This window comes from Gopherus evgoodei, chromosome 1, assembly GCF_007399415.2.
Source record: "Gopherus evgoodei ecotype Sinaloan lineage chromosome 1, rGopEvg1_v1.p, whole genome shotgun sequence".
NCBI classification, from domain to species: domain Eukaryota; kingdom Metazoa; phylum Chordata; order Testudines; family Testudinidae; genus Gopherus; species Gopherus evgoodei.
In genome coordinates this window covers 79021487-79039022 of record NC_044322.1, presented here as the reverse complement: position 1 = coordinate 79039022, position 17536 = coordinate 79021487, and the positions used below count along the sequence as shown (strand labels likewise).

Below are 17536 nucleotides of genomic sequence, written 5' to 3'. Positions count from 1 at the left end.
TGGAGTGGGCTAAATGGTAATCTATACAGTTGATCTTTCAGTTCCTTTAGCACCTTATGGGTTTACACTTTGATTCTACGATGAATCCTTTCCTGTCAGGTGAAGTGGCCACTGGTAGACCACCCACATATACCACAATTTCCCAAAGAAACAGCGAAGATAAAATGTCCCTAAGGTGTTAGTGCCTGATCTGGAATCCCTGTTTAGTGCAACCCTTCAAACCATTTTGCTCAGTTGCCCTGATTTTATATTATTTAATCCAGTGGAGTCCAGAGTCCACAGTTGGGTTTGGATCCCTATTCTGCAAGATACTGTACAAATACATAGGAAAGCATGGCCCCTCCCCCAAAGAGGAGCGTACAGTCTAATTTAAGACAAGATGCAGCAGCGGTGAGTGAAACTGAAAAGACTTAATATATTATAAAAGTTACCTTCAGAAATTAAGAACTGTATGCAAGTAATTTTCTCTCGCTTGAGAACTTTCTCAATTTTTGGAACTGTGTGTTGATTTGTTTGCACTCAGTTCACCTAAAGATCTATCTCAATATACTATCTGGAGGCTTTTAAAGCTACATTCATATTGTCATTCATTCAAGAGTGAAGGAAAATATCTCATTTATTTTACAAGTAATTTAAAGTTTTTGAAATTAAGCATTACTTCTATCAACAATTATTTAATTAACTTATTTTTGTTAGGCCAACTGTGTCTATTAAAATACCAAATTGTCATGTTTTTCAGAGATCTGGGTTTTCAGTTTTAACACCCAGAATTAAATAACACAGTTGAGATTTTTAGAATCCTGACAGATTTAGACAAAGAAATCCTGTTAAAATCTAATTTGCTTAGCCTTTAAAAAATCCCAGTCTACAACTCCAATATAGGGTATTTTCTAGACAACATATGTAAAGGCTAAAATGTCTCTCACTCATATCAAGATATTGTAGTATACAATGCAATAAATATTTCATCACCTAATTTCATTATGAAATAGGGTATTCACCAGCTCTGTGCCTTTCATTATTCTCATGGAAACTATCTCTCTCCTTCCACCTCTTTCTATTTGAAACCTCCAAAATCCATGTATTCAGCATGAGTAATAACGGGGTGTGTGTTTTCATCCAAGGATCCAAAAGTCCTTACAGATAATTAAGCCTCACAACTCCTCTGTGATGTAGTTAAGTATCAAACCCATTTTACAGATAAGATTGGTTAAGAGATGCTTCCTAGACTTTCACAGCCATGCCATTTGCAGATCTAGGAACAGTGAATCCAGGAGTTCTGCTTTTAAATCTTGTGCTCTAGCCAGTAAGCACTTCCTGCAGCAATGCATTACAAAATTGAAATCAATAATTATATTCAGGTAGAGTTTAGGCATCAAAAGGAGTCAGTGACTTGATCATTTAAAACAGCTGAAGCTGTTAGAATCTTCTGACTTATATTTCTGTAGATATCAGTGACATTTAAATGCAAGCTTCCATGGTTTTAAACTTAGTTTAAAATCTTGAGTTTTGTCCATATGGATTAGAATGTGTTTGTTCACTCTTTTTAAGGGTGCTTTACTGCAGTGGCAAAGCTTGTAAATACCACATGCAAAATATCTTAGATTCAGAGTACTTGCATGCTGAGTTATAGGTAGGTATATGACAGCCTATGCAATTTGAGATCCAGTGTTTCGCTGGGTGAGGAGAAAGAACCATTAGAATTAACCCAGAACTGTACTCTAGTATAGGTACCGGTTGAAAAGACATGGTTTTGTGGTAGTGTGGTTTTTCCTCTTGATAAATGTTCATGCATAAATTCTGCCCCAAACTATAGTTAACAGTGTTGATGTTGAGAAGTCAAGCATAGAAAAATCAGTATATTCCAAATGCCGAGGTTGTTTTGTTCCCATTGGTAACACTGCCTGTTACGTAGTACTTTGTAGTCTCTTCCCTATTAAAATGTAAAGCTTTATATATCTGTTAACATATGCTATAAAAACTTGTGGTGTGACAGGTGAGGTTGCTACCATATTAAACTTTTAGATTTTCATGGCCCTAAACATTGCATTAATCCTAGATGGTTTTTAATTTAATTTAATATTATGTATAAGTGCTTTGGGGCTTCCACACATCTACTTATACTTACTCTTCTTCCTCAATTTTTAATTTTATATATGTTTAGTTTTCATGTTGTTCATATTTGCTAAGAGCTCAGTGTTCTGGCAGTACTAGGGGACGGTCGGTGTGACCAAACTGATTTCTTTCCATGCGCTCCAAAATTCTTTCTCCTCCCTTGCACAAGAACAGTCCTTTCTGTCGGACTTGCGCACACAATGAGTAAAGGGACACTCTCTTGATAATCCTTTAGTTTGTACAGGGACTCTTATGTAGCTTGAACTCTAGAAACAGTCTAATGGATAATATAAACTCTATATGGTCCCTGATGGAGTTTAGAAATAGCTGAACTTGGAATTATGGCAAACATTTTCCCTGCCACACCTCACACAACACTTGTCTCCTAACCACGCAAATGGCAACCCAGCAATCAGTCCAACGCACAACCTGCATCAGTGTACTTGCTCCCGAGGCACTTTTAAGCTCACCTTAAATCTAGAACCTTAAATCAGGTACACCTTAAATCAGAGGTGGGCAAACTACAGACTGCGGGCCGGATCTGGCCCCTAGGGCCTTTTGATCCGGCCCATGGGATTGCCCCCCATGGCGCCATGGGCCCCGCGCTGCTCTCTTGGGTGGGGGGGCAGAGGGCTCCATCTGCGTTGCCCTTGCCTCCAGGCACCACCCCCCGCAGCTCCCTTTGGCCGGGAATGGGGAACCCTGGTCAATGGGAGCTTTGGGGGAGGTACCTGGAGGCATGGCAAGGGCTGCGTATGCACAACCCCCCCGCCTCCCCTCCAAGAGGCCACGGCGCGGGGCTGGGGCCAGGGCCAGGGCAGGCATGCAGGGAGCCTGCCCTGGCCCTGATGTGCACAGCTGCCACCCCAGAGCTGCTTTTAGGTAGGTGGTACCAGGCCAGAGCCTGAACTCCTTCTGCACCCCACCCCCCAACTCCCTGCCCTAAGCCCCCTGCCTGCACCTCACACCCCTCCTGCATCCCAACTCTTTGCCCTAAGCCCCCTGCCTGCACCTCGCACCCATCCTGCACCCCAGTTCCTTGCTGCACCCTGCACCCCTGCCCTGAGCCCCCTGCCACCCCTGCACCCCTCCTGCACCCCAACTCCCTACCCTGAGCTCCCTCCCGCAGTCTGCACCCCTGCCCTCAGCTCCCTCCTGCACCCCACACCGCTCCTGCACCCAACCTCCTTCCCTGAGCCCTCTCATACACCCTGCAACCCTCCTCTGCCCCAATCCCTTGCCTTGAGCCCCTTCCTGCACACTGCACTCCATCCCACACCCTGCACTCCTTCTTGCACTCCTTCTTGCACCCCAACCCCCTGATCCGGCCCAGAATACAGTTTCCCCCCAGATGAGGCCCTCAGCCCAAAAAGTTTGCCCACCCCTTCCTTAAATCTAGAACATTGTGAGCACTACCATAAACAAATAAGAATATTGAATTACAGTGTGTTGGAGTCCACATGCTTTACCGCCGTAGATTTAATCAGCATTTCTTTAAATTGTGGAGAGGGGCATGAAGGACTAATTGCTGCAGACAGTTCATGGTTATGGCACCCAAACATCCATAACTCTGCCCTATAGGGACACAATGGACATGGGGAAATGTAATGCCTTCAGAAATCATTCCAACCTAATTTGGGACCACAGATGATGAAGTGCCTTAATCATATGATTATTGTATGGTATTACTTCGGAGTAGCACGAAGAAACCAGAGCATACTGTCCAGTTAAGCTTTTTTTTAGTTGCTTTGCATTGCCAGAGGAGCACAAAGAAGTTGGAGTGTATATTTGAATTTCCTATCAGTCCTCAAATTTTTTCCTCCCTTTTTCACTCCACCTCCCTCACATACACACCTTTCGGTAGGGTCAAATGGGTAGCTTTTGAAAATAATCATTTAGGATTAATGGCCATTTTTGCTATTAATTTTCATAGCCAAAAGTTCCTCTCAATAGAACCTGGTACATTAAAATGGCCTCCTTCAGAGAAATTAATAGAGAATTGCTCTTTTTCCAAATAGTCGCCATCTTCTGTTGTTCCCAAGGGAACTGAGGCCATAGCAGCTTTCAGTTAATGTGCCTTGTTTTTCAAAATGGCCACTACCTCCCATTGTTTCCGTTGTGAGTGAAGTCAGCAGCCATTTATAATAGCTGCCTGTGGCCTAAGAACATGGGAGATGATAGCCAATTTGAAAGAGTGCAGTTCTCAGTGGACTTTTTTGTAGCAGAACATTTTTCAGCCCTGATGAAGAAGAGGGGCAAGTGTGGGGTGCAGCTGAGGAGACGAGACTATTAGGGGAAATGGAAGCTGCGTGAGTTGGAGCAAACAGCCAGTCAGCACAGGACAGAGAAAGTCCAGTCAAAACTGTGGACAATTGTCTGAATGTTTAAAGAACCAAAGGTTCCTGGTTTGGCTGCTCCTGTTGCTACTGGATGGCTCCTCCTTATAGTTATCTCCCAAGCCCACAAAGGGGGAAGGAGGCACAACCCAAGTCCTAGTGTCCCCAGAATGGGGAGTGATCTCCCCTGCACAGTTTTGGGTCTAAAGAGTTGCTGGAGGGGAAGGAGTGGCCATGGCTGTGCCCCTTTTTACCTTCTCCCCTCTCAGTGCAGCAGTCCCTGCTTTGGATGCTTCTGCACCTACCAGCTGGAGTTGCCACAATCCAGCCATTCCTCTGATTACATAGCCAAAATTCTTATCCAAGTATTCATCATTCACATCTTTACTACAAGAGCCTCTTCATTTTTGGCCTTTACTACTGCAGCCTTAGTCCCTTCTAGACTTTTCAGATTGTTACTGCTAAAATCATCTTGGCTCGTTGTTCTGATTATGTGGATGCTCTTTTTGAGTGCCTCCACTGGCTTCCTCTTCAGCTCTACATTAAAGGTAAACTTCTTGTCTTTATCTTTTCATTACTTAGTCAAAGCCTTTGCTACCTGATCTAGTAATGTATCATAACATTGATCCCCACCTTTGCTTCACCAGTATTTCTAACCTTTACTGTCCATCAGTCAACTTCTCCCATAAACACTCCATGCTTTCCCCCCATGCTGCCCCTAAGCATAGGGAAAACTCCCTGATAAAATCCAAACAAACACTACCCTATCCTCCTTCAAATCCCTCCTTAAGGTTCACCTCTTTCATAATGCCTACAAAACCCAGCCTGGTGATCATGACAAATTGTGACTACTCTTCTTTTCCTTTTCTTTTCCATTCCGTCTTACCTGTACACCCTGTTAAAAAAATACAGTACATGTAACTAACAAAGCTGTATTAATTCTTCACCAGTTTCGTTTGCTTGTATATTGTATTCTCATCTTTTGCCTGTTTGTCTGTAGACTGTAAGCCTTTCAGCACAGAGATCATCTCTTCTTTGACTGTACAGCACACTAATCCCAGTCCTAATCCTAATTGGGACCTTTGCGTGCTAGCATCATAATAAGTATTTAATAACAACACTTAGGCTCCTCTGAAAATCCCAAACTAAATAGGTGGTGAAAGAAGGAAGGCATAAGGGGATTAATGAATGGAGATGAGATATGGAAGGAAGAGTGCAGAGAAGATATTAAGAGAATGTGACATATGGAGAGGACAGGCAGAATGACACCAAAATGAAGAGATGGGTAATGGGGGTTGGAGGAAGCAGCCAGTCAGACTATACCATCAAGTCTTTTGGTTGGAAGAAGTGAGCTCACTAATGTAATGGACCCAGCTAGATTTAGGTATTTTTTTTTAAAAAAAGGATATTTGTAAACTGGAATATCCAGGCATGTTCTCTTATCACAGAAAACAATTAACATCTATGCTGGAGTATTTTTTTAAATCAAAAATACTACTTCATAAAGGAAATTTGAAGGGGAATTAGAAGTGGGCATACTGGAAATAGATACGGGGTGGCTACAACTCTGGAACTTTGACTCTTTTCTGCATCAGAGGCAGCTGCATTATTAATATTTTTCACATACACCCTTTGTACTAGTGCTCACAGTACAAATAAGAAATGATCCCTTTCCTAGAGAACTTAAAATATTTTAAGAGCGTTGAGTATGCCCCAGTGAGGGAAATTCACAAACTGTTTTCCAAGATCTGGAACTGTGGCATGTAATAGCCATCAAATATTTTTGACACATCAAATATTTTTGTGGGGAACAGTAAATGTGGCATTGGGCTTTTACAGCTTTATTATTCTAGAATATCTGAATGTGAAGCTTATTTTCTCTGTGGCAAATTTTGTAAATTCCAAAACATGAACCGTGGTATAAAGTTTGGAAGAAGGGCATAAATTGCATTAAGCTTGATTTTTGGATATATCTTAACAGTTTGAATAATAATTTACTCAAATGTTACAGTTGGTTAAGAACTGTTAGGTCATTTTGTGCAGCCTTCTTGAATATATTCAAGTTCTTTGTCCAGATTTAAATAGCTTGAGTGATATAGTTCCCACTATTACCCCTCGGTAATAAGATATATTTCCCACTGGTACTACGCCTCAACTTTCCTGTGTTGAGATTAATCCCTTTACGACGACTGTCAGAGACTAATTCTTCTCTCCTTTTTTAATATTTTAACATTCATTTATTTTGTAAAATTCAGTATATTCTTCTTAATCATGAATTAGTGAAGAAGGAGGCTCCGTGTTCTACTACCACTGCATTCTGTTCTTTTTGGGATCTATAGAAATATAAATATATTATAATATTTCAGAATATGCAGTCATATTGTGGCCTGTTCTCCATGCTAGTGTAAGGGAGTAAAATGGGCATAAGACAGCCCATGTGCAGGGGAACCATACGTAGGGTGCTTGTTCAGAGCCACTACCTCCCACCATCATGCTTGACTTCGCCCCCCAATATACACCTCTACCTCAATATAACACTGTCCTCGGGAGCCAAAAAATTTTACTGCATTACAGGTGAAACCACATTATATTGAACTTGCTTTGATACACCAGAGTTTGCAGCCGCACCCCACCCCCGGAGCACTGCTTTACCGCGTTACGTCCAAATCTGTGTTATGTCAGGTCACGTTATATCGAGGTAGAGGTGTACCTGGATGTGTAGTTACGCCAGTGTGTCTTGGAGCATATGCTGTGGCAAGTATAGATCAGTTGCATTTTATTCCTATCCCAAAGGCAACAGGGAGACTGGGATGAAGATTGACTCTTTGAGCTATAATTTCCTTCCTGCACTGATCCAGGGGCAACACAGCTTAATCAGAAACTGACGATCTAAATCTTAATGAAAAGTAAATACAGTACTTGTAATTATATAGGATGAAAAGTTACCAGTACAGACACAAATATTAGGAACAGAAAATCATGTTCTGGTAAGAAAAGCATAATGCTTACATATCAAATTAAAATGTTTTAATTTTTATTGACAATACTGTTCCTCTAATCTTTGTTAATCCTTCTTTATTTTGATATCCATTACTGTAAAAAGTTTGTTTCTAAGCATACACGTATGCTTTTTTCCTAGTGTGATTTTTTTTTTTAAATTAGTGTTTATTTTATCTTTGTAAAATAAACTGTCAGAGTACCCAAGATCTGGCATCTTTGTTAATAGCCTGGAAAAATAGTTTTCAAATAAGAAATAATAAGCTTTATGAGGGGAACTTCCATTCACTGATCTCGAGTTTATGCTAATGTTTGATTGGGAAGGTGAATGTAATCATTTCTGTTTTATTGTTCTGTCTTGAAGAAGGGGATTGTTATTTCAAGTGTTCAAAGTACATGTGAACTCCATCATTCTTAACCACTACAACAACTACCCTAAAAACTTAAGTTGGGAGATACTTATACTTAACCTTTTTGTATACCTTAGTAACTAGAACACCAGAGACACAGGCAACAAATCTTTTATGAAATACGTGGGTTGGAACCACAGTTCCTCAAATTACATTTGCCTCTTGAGCTTCTGCAAAAAAGCTTTTCTAAAACATGCTGTTTTCTGCTGCATATGCAAATTAAATCTCTAAAGACTGTTAGTACAATAACTTTGATTTAATTTTACTGAAGGAACAAGCTAAGAGTTAAGGTTAAAAATTGAATTTTACTGCAAGACAGTAGTAGAGTTAGTGCTAAAATTCCATGCTAACATTTCCATGTCACTTACATTTCACAAGTCTAGAGCTTTGTTATATTTTTTTTAAATTTTGGCACACTTAATATGTATGGAAATATTTCCTTGGTTTTATGGATTTATTTTAGATAGTTCAGGCTACTTTGATTCAGTGGAGCAAATTCATCCTTGATATAACTTCAGTGAAGTTAAGCGTGGAGTTATACCATGAATGCATCTCACCCAGTGTTTTTAAAGGCATAATTCTTGCCCGTCACAATTTTGACAGCATTATTAATAAAGGACTTTTCTTATAGAAGTGTGAGAGTTGACGTGCCAAACTCCTCTTCTGTTTTTATAAATAAAGACTATATATGGATACAATTTTAAATCCATAATTTGTTTATTAGAATCTTCTATAATCCTAGTCATGTCATTCTGCAATACTGATCAGTTAAGTTCATGTTATGCATGTTAGGTTATACAAAATAAACACCATCACTGAGTTGTTGTATTTTTTTGCATAGATAAAAGGAAAAATAATTCCAATAAAAGCACTAAAACTGCCTTTAAAAATGTAACTTTATTTTGTTTTTGTAATTGGGATTTTCAGAGGTGAATTTCCCACATATTCTTTTTAGTTTCATTTAAGAACAGTTTGATTATTGCTACGCAGAAATGCCATATTACAATTCTAAATCATGCGTGCATGTAAATTTATAGATTATAAAAAAGATCTTAAATTGCAACACAATTAAGATAGTCATTATTATATCAATCTTCATTGTTATTATAATAAACTATAAACCCTACTGTCTGTCCCACAGATACTTGGTTATCAGTTTTTCATACTATGTATTTAAATCATGAAACATTTCATTTTTACTCTTTAAAAAATTAATGTAAACCTTTTAAAAAATATGTTCCAAATTTAAATAACATTCTCATATAAAACATGTTTAGGAGAATGTATTTTAGCAGTGAAATACAATATATTTAGCAGAGTAGATACACATCATTTGAAATGCTTGTTTTGCTTGTTTTTATCTTTGCTAATCTTTTCCATTGAATCTATGCTGCTTCTGTGCCACTGTTTTCCACTATAGAAACTCCATCCCGCTGCCTTGCTTCTCGTGAGCGCATTTACAAAAGTAGTGATGTAGCTGGGCCTGCCTCTGCTATTTCATCTCTCTCTCACAAACTAAAGGGTGGGTATGCATGCAAACACAGACAGGTTATTCAAATTTTACATTGGAAAAGTGGTTTGTTTTTCTTCCGTTCATTTTCATTCCATTCACTTGATAAAACACTTTTTCAAAATTAATGTTAAAGTTTGATATATGTGAGTGTTCATATAATATAACAACTCATTATTGCTCATTTAACTGTAATGGTTTCATGACTTGTGTGTTGAAGATGGAGTGTTGGTTTACAACCAGTTAAGATACTATAAACCAGAGTACTGTCATACATGTATGAATATTCAGACAACAAACTAGTGAAATTTGGGAGACAGGTAGAGCGTCATTTTCATGTTAGTTAGTCTATAAATAAACTAATGGAAAAATAACATTTAATACAGTATTAATTAGTCAATTTTGTGCTGGTTGAATTCAAAATGCTGAGCCATTATTTATGGGACTGACTGTATCATGCTGTATATCACAAGTGTTACAATCATTGAAATCAGTGGAATTAATCACATGAGCAAGGAAATTGCTGTATAAGGCCAAGGAACGAGGCAGTATTCTAGATTTATTCATGATTACTCAATAGCTTGCCAGCACTGTTTACAAATGCCATCCTGCAGAATGGACTAACTGCATCCATTCATAGAAAACAATATGAACACAAATTACTTTCTTCTTGTGAGCTACACTATTCAGCCTTGTATGCGTGTATTTTCCATACATTTATAAAAAGCAATTACATAGTTCTATCAGATAAGGGATTGGCAATGAGTTGGTGTAAATACAACCAATTACTGAGTCTGCACCAAAACAAAAAAGATGAATTAGTAGACAAGAGTCGTTACATATATGTATTCTCAACTGACCTTAATAATATGGCAACTCCAACTTGAGCCTGACTCTTTTGCAACATGTCAGGAACATGCCTCTTTTCCTAATTTTTTTGTGTAGTTTCAATTACTTTCTATATGCACTTTTTGTCTTTTAAGCATGGAAGATAAGTAAACAAGTAGCCAAGAGACCATCCAGCAAGTTCCATAGTTGTTGTCAGTCTAACATATGTAAAGCTAATAAATAATAATTCTGTTGTGACTTTGGTAATCTTAGCTATGGTAAACTTAGCTAATAATGCTTTATATTCTAGCTTCCAAGTAAACAAATTACTTTCTCTTATCGGTGGTCAGTGGAAGGTGTGAACTCAAATTCTCCATGTAGTGTAGTAGTGCTTTTGATCTCTAGGTAATTTCACAAGTAGTGCATTTTCTATTAAATATTTTCTTGTACATGTTTTAAATGCATACTCATGTATAGATTTGCGCATCCTTTGCAAAGTAGTTTTAAGTAATTGATGGTTGCATTATAATTATTTCAAGAAAATCCTTTTTTCCAGCTCTGTTAGCACTTTGGGATGTTAACAGAAGCACCTGGTTGAATTCTATCTTTGTGTTCAATTCTGTATCTTTTAATTTGTGTTGTAATGGGTATGAGTTACAAAATGTACTAATAATTTCCCTATAAAATGTACCATACAGGTGACAGAGTGAATTTCACAGCAGCTGCTAGACCAGTTTCTCCAGCTGGAAAATCAGACATATCAAAACACAGGGCTGAGAGCAAGTCACCCAAACCTGATGGACGTGTGATGAGAACTGTTGCTGACCAGAAAAAACCAAGGAACACAGAAGGCTTATCTGCCAGTGAGTCTCTTATGTTGAAATCAGATGCTGCAAAGTTGAGGTCAGATTCTCATAGCAGATCATTATCTCCAAACCATAACACTTTGCAGACACTAAAATCTGATGGGAGGACAACTTCTGGTCTAAGACCTGAATCTCCAGGCCCCGGAACACGGTCTTCCTCACCAAAGCCAAAGCCACAGCCACTCACAGCAGGAAGATCCAGCACTTCTGTTGCTAGTTCACCACGATCATCATCTCCGCATGATAAGACTCTACCTCAAAAAGCCTCAGTTCCTGTGAAAACAAAGCTTGATCCTCCTCGGGAACGATCCAAATCAGATTCTTACACACTAGACCCAGACACACTTCGCAAAAAAAAAGTACCGTTAACAGAGCCATTAAGGGGACGGTCCACTTCACCCAAACCAAAAACTCTATCAAAAGATGCAAAACCTGTGACTGAAACTGAAAATAGAGCTCCTTCCCCTCACGTTGTACAAGAAAACCTTCACAGTGAAGTTGTTGAAGTTTGCACTTCAAGTACTTTAAAGACTAATAGCATTACAGATAGCACATGTGATGATAACACAGAATTCAAAATTGTGGATGATAGTTCTAATAAAATTCACTTTAGCATAGGAAAAGCACCACTGAAAGATGAGCAAGATATGAGAGCTTCTCCAAAAGTGAGCCGTAAGTGTGCCAGTAGGCACACACGATCCAAAAAGGAAAAATCTGGCTTACTTTTCAAAGGAGATGGATCCAAATCTGTAGAGCCAGCCAAGCAAGCAATGTCGCCATCTGTTGCAGAATGTGCCAGAGCTGTCTTTGCTTCTTTCCTGTGGCATGAAGGAATAGTCCATGATGCTATGGCTTGTTCATCTTTTTTGAAGTTTAATCCAGAGCTTACCAAAGAGCATGCACCAATAAGAAACAGTCTTAATCATCAACCTATAGAGGAAAAAGAAATCAAATTGAAAAATAGACACTCACTGGAAATATCATCTGCTCTTAATATGTTTAACATTGCACCTCATGGTCCAGACATATCTAAAATGGGCAGCATCAACAAAAACAAGGTCCTATCTATGCTTAAAGAACCACCTCTGCATGAGAAATGCGAGGATGGAAAAACTGAAATTACCTCTTTTGAAACAACCAGTCATTATACTATGAAATCTAAATCTCCTCTTCCCTTAACACTGCAGCATTTGGTAGCTTTCTGGGAAGATATTTCCTTAGCAACTATCAAAGCAGCATCCCAGAATATGATTTTCCCAAGCCCTGGTTCCTGTGCAGTGTTAAAGAAGAAAGAAAGCGACAAAGACAACAAGAAAACCAAAAAGGAAAAAAAGAAAAAAGAAAAGGCTGAGGCCAGGCCAAGGGGAAATCTTTTTGGTGAGATGGCCCAACTTGCAGTGGGAGGACCTGAGAAAGATACCATCTGTGAGCTATGTGGAGAATCCCATCCATATCCAGTGACTTACCACATGAGACAAGCTCATCCGGGTAAGACTATTTTTTTTCCATAACCCAGTCCTCACTCAAAGTTTATTTTTACATAGTTTGTATTTTGACAGTCATTATTGTTATGAAAATAAATCAGGCCTCCTTACCTATATTGGGAATTGTGTTAATTAAAACAATAAAGAAATGGAAGACCTTGATTCAGCAAGGGATTAAGCATATGAGTAGTTTTAAGCACTCACATTTAAAGTTATAGGCGTATTTAAGTGCTTTGCTGAATCAGAACCTAAAAGCAGTTAAAAAGCTGAATTTACAGTACCTATTTGGCAACACAATTTTAATCTTAGTTTGTGACTGTGTGGGGAAAATAAGAGGAGATCACAATTAAAAAAATTAAAGCCTAACTTTAGAAGGAGCTCTAGGTTGCCAAACATTTCCATTTCCATGTTTTCAGTCATCGATAACTTTCTGAAACTTTAGACTAAAATTTTCCAGACCTGTTCTCTGGACAAGAGTGAAGATTTTTGACAACTTTGAGTAAAAACTATTCAGCCTCTTGCAAATGGGAGAAGAGTGGGGGGGAAAAGTTTACTTTTGCCGCTATTTTTGTAATGTTTGTCAAGCAGCACTTGTTCTAAAATGGGGTTGCGGGGAGGGGTAGAAAGTTAAAATTTGACAGAGAAATAATCCTCTATGTGAAGTATCCTGGAGTGCTCTGATGAAACTTTTCGTTGGAAGAGGTTACAGAGGTTTGAAAACTGCACATTGTGCATTCATAATACTACTTGTGTAATTTTTAGCACTTTTTAAATAGCCTTCCTTCACTTAGAAAATTATGTCATATATGCATGCCTGGCTTACTTTACTTCATAGTAAATATGCTTCTATACTAAGACGTGTATGAAGGAGACAGGGCTCCATAGAAGTCCTGTTTCATTCACTGTGATCACCAAGGGAATCCTGAAGCGTTCAGTGCATGTTATCACCTACATATCTTTACATGTGCATGCTATTTCAGACTAGGACTCTACAAAAAGCAGCATGGGCATTTAAAAAAAGGTTAGTTTCTGATAGAACACCCTTTCTGAACTTTAAAAGAACTTTAAAAGAAATCCTCTTCTTGAAAATAAATATTTTTGCTTCATTGTTGATGTTTTTATAAGGGCCTTCTCACCAAGGGTGAAACTGGCCATACACAAAGAAACATCAACAACACAAAGTCATCAAACTGAAAATACTGGTTTTTTACTAACTTACTTCAGTTACAGTAATCTTAGGTTCTCCAGTAGCTATAGTATGTACATAATTTTCATACAGAAAAGTAATTTTTTTAAAGCTGAAAATATCCATTTTATTTTCTGACATTTCCTAACTTTTAAGAGCTTAATTTTTCAACCTTAAAGTTTTATTACATCTAGGGTTGGATTTTTATTTTTTAGAATTCCTTAAAATTTTATTTTAAAGCAGAGGTCGGCAATCTTTGGCACACGGCCCATCAGGGTAATCCGCTGGCGGGCCGTGAGACATTTTGTTTATGTTGATCAGTCCACAGGCATGGCCACCCGCAACTCCCAGTGGCTGTAGTTTGCCGTTCTCTGCCAATGGGAGCTGCGGGAAGCAAAAATATAGAATCTGGTTGAAATTTATGCTCCCTCTTTTAGCTGTGGAGCAGTTAGCATACATTGCAGGCATTTGACTGATATCCTTTGAACACAAAAAGAAACAAAGCTACTTAGTTTTCACTTACATTAAAAATGTATTTGGCAAATGAAGAGAGAGAAAATTATTGGCAGGGTGGTAGCACCACCTATCATGAAGATTGCACAACATTTCCAATTTTCAGATTTGAGCCTTTTGCATCAGGGACTGTCTTCCAGTGTGTCTGCACAGTCTCTTGACTTTGGGGCACTACTGTGATATTAATAAGTAATGAATATACATCTCGAGCTTTTAAAAAGCTGTTCTGATCAACAGATTTTAAAAAGCAAAAACTTTCCATGTATTGGACACCACCATTTGCTTTCAGAATATAGCTTTCAAGAAATTTAGAGAGAATAAAGCCAGGCTAAGGGAAAGGAAATGAGTCTCCTCCTTCCTATTTTACAGATAGGAAAAGAAGCATTAATTGTTATTCCTAAAAGTAAAGTTACTGTTTATGGATCTTGTCTTCATTATTTCAAGGTTGTGGCCGGTATGCAGGTGGTCAAGGTTATAATAGCATTGGACACTTCTGCGGAGGATGGGCTGGTAATTGTGGTGATGGTGGTATAGGAGGAAGCACTTGGTATCTGGTTTGTGATCGATGCAGAGAAAAATACCTCCGTGAAAAGCAAGCAGCAGCAAGAGAGAAGGTATATTTATTTGTTTCTCCAGTGTTAGTATTATCAGTTCAGGTTATCTTGGTAATTTTAGAATTTCAAGATATTTCAATGTCATTAAATGTTCTTTTATATTAGAAGTAGTTTTAATATACTGTGATAAAAAAAATTGAACACTTCTGGTTTTGTTCTTAAGATCCAATTTATTCCTTGTGGGAGAAGGGGAAGAAGTCATAACTGATTAGTTGTTGTTAATCCAAATTATTTTACAGTGTATTTATTTCTTTTCAGATTCAAATTTATAAATTTAGTTTTTCTTTTTATGCTAACATATTTTAATGTAGAAGCTAATATCTTGCAAGCAATGTAGGTAAATGTCTTTGGAATAAGTCATTATTTGGCAAATAACATGCTCTTATTGCACAGTTGGGTCAAAGCCAATGTAAGCAGATGGAATCACTTAAAACAATTATTCAAGGAGGAGACTAAGGCAAATTCTTTTGCCAATTGGATCTCTAGGATATGTTCCTGCATATGCCAGTGTTGCAGTCTCACTAGAAATAACTGTGATTTGCTATCCTGGACCAAGCTATAGCCTATATCTGGACAACTGGCAGCTCTGAGCTGGTTCAGACGCTTCAGCCAGTTCATCAGTGGAAGACAGTAGGGCTTATTTGGGAAGGCAGGGGTTGGTGATAAACAAGACGACCTCCTTCAGGCCCAACCTTGCGTATCTGAAGAATTCACGATATACTAAATGGGCATTTATTGTGTAGGACTCTATGAATAAGCTGCAGAACCAAGTCAAAACTTTTAATTCACCACTCAAAGAGCACAGTATAGAACTGTCAGCAGGTGCTAGGGTCAATGGCAGTGAGCTTCAATGTATGCCTTGAATATGCTTCTACATTACACTCTCTTTAGTGTGTCTTCCTGTTGGAAGTGGAGTTAAGAGAGAACCTCAAAGATCCTGCAAATATCTTCAAGAGTCATGGAGTTAATAGTTAACTGAGGAAAATTTCAATGAACCATCCACTGAGGTGGAAAAAAAATTTTGAACATTGCTGCAATATTCATCACTGGTTCAAAGAAGTCTTCCATAAACAAGTTAGAGTCCAAGGTTGTGAGGATCACTATGTTACACTTCCAGGGAAAGCTAATATATTAATCCATAAAAGTTCAGTTGGACATCGCCATGATCTGTAATATACATCTGTCACCAGAGAGGCATAAGAAGTCAAGATGTATTCAGGGAAACAGACCTGTTGATGGCTTAAGCCAAAAAGAACCCTACCAGTCAGTTGGCAATCAGAGTCTGAGGATGAGAACCAGCACACCTGACTGGATGAGACTGAATCAGGAGAATGAAATCTCATTATACCCAGGAAAAAAATACTTCAGATTCAAGAAAGCAGGAGCAAGCAGAACAAATTACCTTGAGTGTCAGTAGACCTCAGCCAAATGTACATTCCCCTCCTACCCCAGCCCATGATCAACATAGTCTTATAGAAGGCTAGCCAAATCAAGAGGAGCTTTTTTTCTTATAACTCCAGGCTGACTGAGATCATGGTACCCTGGAACTGGTGAACATGTCCATGTCCACCCCCATTCAGGCTCCTGTTTAGTCTGAACCTGGGTATGCAAGGTCCTTAATTCATGTGAACCCAGTACAGTTGGTAGTCATGACTTTGCTATTGTGTGTACAAGACCAAAGAAGACTGGCTTATCAGATGCTTTGGAAGATCCCATGCATATCATCTGTTATAGAAGATCAAAGAGAGAGGGGGAAATTATCTTTATCTGTTTATTTTCCTTCATTAAAGCCTTTTTATACCAGTCCCATCCACCACCTTGTAAGATCTGAGTGCCTAACTCATTAAGAACTTTGATAGAGTTCCTGACAAACTGAAATTGTTTAACATTTTTTTAATGGTTATTGATAAATTGGTTACATTCGTACTTGATACTGCTTCTGAAATATTCAACTGAAAGCTGAGATAGCTAGACTCTTATAAGGGAAGATATGGCATTATCTAAATTCTTGTCCTCCATCTGGTGGTTGGGAGGAACTATAATCCAAGTATATGGCCTGATATAGAAAATCTTGGAGAAAGAATATTAATGGGTAAGGAAACTTTTTCTCTAGCCTGTCTGTTGTATCATTTTTATTTCCTTTGTAATCCCCCTCTGTGTTTTGTCGTTTTAAGTGCTATGTGAATAAAATTGCAACAAAAAATTACATTCAAAGAATGTAAAGGTTTCAAAATCAAGCACTTGCAAGTTAGGAATTGCTAGAATTCAGTTTACTGATGTGAGTTGTTTGAAATTGAGGCACAGGGATTTTATAATCAAAAGTGATCACTAATTTGGGATGCCCAGTTTGGTATGCATAAGGTCTAATTTTTCAGACTACTTCAAATGATATAGCCTTAATATCTTCATAGCATAGCTCACATTGACTTCACTTGTAGCTGAGAGTGCGCTGTGCAAATCAGACCACAGGGCCTCACATTGGGAACCCAGAAAATGAGCATGCTAAGGGGACACCTCTGAAAAGTTTGGTTTAAGTGACTTGCCTAGCATCACAAAGGAACTCTGTGACAGAGGCAGGGATAGAATTCAGTTCTCCAGGGCATTTAACTGCCTTAACCATGAAACCATCTTTTCTCTTCCTGCATCCCCTGCTTTATTCGTTACACACCTTCCAATT

The 17536-nt window shown here is 38.5% G+C and overlaps 1 protein-coding gene across 14 annotated transcripts in view; it reads left to right on the top strand.

Annotated features, from left to right (window-relative positions):
- MYCBP2 (MYC binding protein 2) overlaps nt 1-17536 on the top strand; it is a 463608-nt gene that overhangs the window by 381289 nt on the left and 64783 nt on the right. For 9 of the 14 annotated variants that reach the window (XM_030566987.1, XM_030566958.1, XM_030566968.1 and 6 more), the window contains 3 exons: nt 9279-9380; nt 10895-12550; nt 14690-14859. In XM_030566987.1, the coding sequence (XP_030422847.1) occupies nt 9279-9380; nt 10895-12550; nt 14690-14859 (1928 nt within the window). The remainder of the gene's footprint in view (nt 1-9278; nt 9381-10894; nt 12551-14689; nt 14860-17536) is intronic. The other 5 variants (XM_030566978.1, XM_030566995.1, XM_030566951.1 and 2 more) reach the window with 1 other exon arrangement.